A 3,282-nucleotide genomic window follows, 5' to 3' on the forward strand; every position below is an offset into this window, starting at 1 on the left:
TGTATTGCTGAAAGCAGTCCTCATAATACCAAATATTGTGTAACTACGTATAATATACTTTGCAACATATATATTGAACTTCGTATAATTATATGGAATATTAAACTTTAAGAGTTGAATAAAAATGATAATTTGACATATTTTGTTGATAAAATCTTCATTAGATTTCTTCTTATGAACTTAACTGTAATTATAATCATACTTTTAAATTCTGTTACAGTGAAAACAGGTATTTGTACAATTTAGTTTTGGCTCAACTTCAATACATGTGCAGTCTATGAAAAAAGTCTATTCGGACTAGTGTTTACAAAACATGTAGTTGAATTATAAAATTGCATGTTACCTTATGTTACTTTATTATTTCCAGTATTTATTTTTCAAAGACTATGCTACTCATTGCATGGCGTATATAGTACAAGCCCTACGAAGCCCGTGACCTTATCTCGTATGGAGTAGGAGTCATACAAAGATCCTTCCTTTTGTTGACACCAGTACAGGTTTGTCTAATGAAATCGACTCGAGATTGTTGCACATTTTCCTCATAATAAAACTTCAGAAAATAATGTTAGAATTAAATCAATTTCAGGTGTAATGACAAGCACTTCTGCCATTACTACATCGTCTACCGCTTCTACCACTCCATCCTCGACGACCTCTGCAAATACCAATAAAGAGAGTCAATATGGTAATGCTTGCTCTTCTAATAGTGAGTGTACAATTAATTACAGCATATGTCTAGGTGGTGTGTGTACATGTGAAGCTGGCTACAGACATGAAACAGCAACCGGGATGTGTGTTGAAAGTAAGTTTATAGATTTAATTATTTTTGCGTCCTATCTGTGATAATCTCTTATTCAATTTCATAATTCCCTGGGCATTAGGTTTAGTTCTTCCCCTTGTTTTCTCGTTTTACGCTGGGGACCATACACCACTTTTATGGAATTTACGAAAGTATATAATTGGAAAGCGCCATATGAACACATCTCTGGATGTTTCTAAATTAATAATTTCACCATTTACATGATTAAATGTTAAATTATGCTAAACCGGTGTAAGTGGGCGTTAAATCGGACCTAAAAAGACTGTCTTGGCATCGTAGGTACCAAGCTGTTTATATTTTTGATTAAAAGCACAAACAATATCAGAAATTTTCTTCTTTAAAAAGTTTATACAAAATTTCTGTTTATTGTACTGTAAGCGATTTCACATCCTATTGTTCGTTCACGAATGTACAAAAAACATCAGTTTGAATTTCATGCGATATTTTAAATTTTCAGCATGCTCAGAATATGGTACTACATTTATTGAATATGTCGGATTTGGCCTGTATACAGCCGACTTGACATCTGATGGAGCTTTGTCCATCACAATATCGGAGTGTATGGATTTATGTACCACAACAACAGACGTTCTTTGTCTCGGTTTTAATTACGCTTATTCCCGTTGTAAACTGAAATCAGGATCACCACTTACGCATTCAAGTTCTTATGACGCAAATTCGGCCTTTAGTTACTTTTCCAGGAATTGCCTCTGAAAATTAACATGCAGTATTTTTTGTTGAATAGAGTTTTACTAATAATAAAAGACTCAATCCAATGTTGTTGTTTTATGTGTGTGTTTTTTTTCTTCAGTTTTGTTTCGTTGAGATGGTCCTGTGGAATAGGCCAAGCATTGTTATTTTTTCAATTTTCATAAAAACAAGAATAAACTGTCAAGTTGGCAAAAAAATCACAGCTCGGATTGTTACATCTAACGTCACAATTTTTTTCTAGTTATAAACGAGAAACAGACTAGTAATCTTAGGATTGCTATCCGCATGGTTCATACCTCGTCAGGGGGCAGCCGGTGATTCCTTAGCAAGAGACTTTACATTCATTGCTCTGTACTGGTTGCTTCTAGGAACAGATTCGAGAGTGTGTTTATAAGCAAAAATCTTCCTACACAATCAAACTAAGATATGTATAGACAAAGTGATATAGACCTTTTTACGACGCGGTCCGTTGCTATGAAAAATCGACCGGAAGTAGTATTTCCCCGCAAATGCGCAAACTGCGTAGGGCAAAAAATGCATAGTCTAACATAGACATATAGAAGAAGTTCCTAGACAATTCCGAGTAAGTTTAAGGTAAAAGGTAGAAAATTATATAAAATAGCCTTAAACAAATATAGAAAAGATTCCTTTATAGCTTTGTGACTAAGACAGATTGCCAAAAAAGGCATGGAAAAGGAAATTGTTTAAGAATTCCCCGCTTACGGTCACAGACCTGACATTGAGATTTTTTAATTATATCTTTTATTCAAATGGGAGTCAACAAAATTGTTGTTGAAATAGTTCATAAAAAAGATAAAAGAAATTGTATAACATATGAAATCGAGGTTAATTAGCATTCTGAAAATAGTCAGAACAGGCCCGGTGATAATGCATTTTTAGTGTTCAGTTTACCTGATTTTATCCTTTATTTGACTGTGATGCAAAACAGATGATTTTTAAGTCACATAAATATAATTTAAATAGTTAATTGTTTTTAAAAAAATCTTTACGGAAAGTGAAATAACACTCATTTTATCCGGTTCCTCGTAACACATGTGAATATTTTTTAATGCAAGTCACGCTAATTGTCACTTCACAAATCAATAAACATTGATGAGATCGGTTTATACAAAAGTTACTTTAATTACGATTTTCATAATTGTACGTGATTAAATATGTCATGGTTCTAAAACGCCCGGTTGAATGATATTTATACAATATCTAGCTTGAAACAAACAACAATGGTCGCCTGACAATCTGTTTGACACCGCCTGGCAAATCCAAAGGAAGTGTACAATACACATTGTGAAATATTATGTAATACAGGGGTAATAAAATTTAATTTTTAACACCCTGCTGTTTAAATTTAAATTACGAATGAAAAAGTCGTCTAATGATACCTTAAACAGACGTCTTTTGTATATTGGATTATTAGTCCTGCATATTTATTATATCTGTTATAAATATCAATTGACGTTTTAAGTACTTACCGCTTTAAGTCATCCCAAATTTACTGTTTTCTGGTTGATATAACATGGATGGCCTTAAAGTATCATACACTGTTGTCAATTTTATGGAGCATTTGCCCTACGCAGAATGCGCATGCGCGAAAGGCAACATTGGTTGTTATGGAAGAATCGTATTGTAAAAAGGTCTATACCATTTCCCTTACTAGTACATATAGGTTATGCGAGGTAACGCATTCAGTTTAATATATTAAAAAACTATGGAAAGCCATGGCTGTCTGATAT

General features: G+C 33.1%; 1 protein-coding gene across 1 annotated transcript; it reads left to right on the forward strand.

Annotated features, from left to right (window-relative positions):
- Positions 1-590: 590 nt before the first annotated feature.
- LOC132733503 (uncharacterized) lies at positions 591-1,585 on the forward strand. The gene is made up of 2 exons (XM_060720154.1): positions 591-802; positions 1,278-1,585. The coding sequence occupies exons 1-2, from the start codon at positions 592-594 to the stop codon at positions 1,532-1,534; spliced, it is 468 nt and encodes a 155-aa protein (XP_060576137.1). The 5' UTR covers position 591; the 3' UTR covers positions 1,535-1,585.
- Positions 1,586-3,282: the final 1,697 nt, after the last annotated feature.

Source organism: Ruditapes philippinarum, unplaced genomic scaffold, assembly GCF_026571515.1.
Source record: "Ruditapes philippinarum isolate M1 unplaced genomic scaffold, ASM2657151v2 ctg4909_1_1_1_1, whole genome shotgun sequence".
NCBI lineage: Eukaryota > Metazoa > Mollusca > Bivalvia > Venerida > Veneridae > Ruditapes > Ruditapes philippinarum.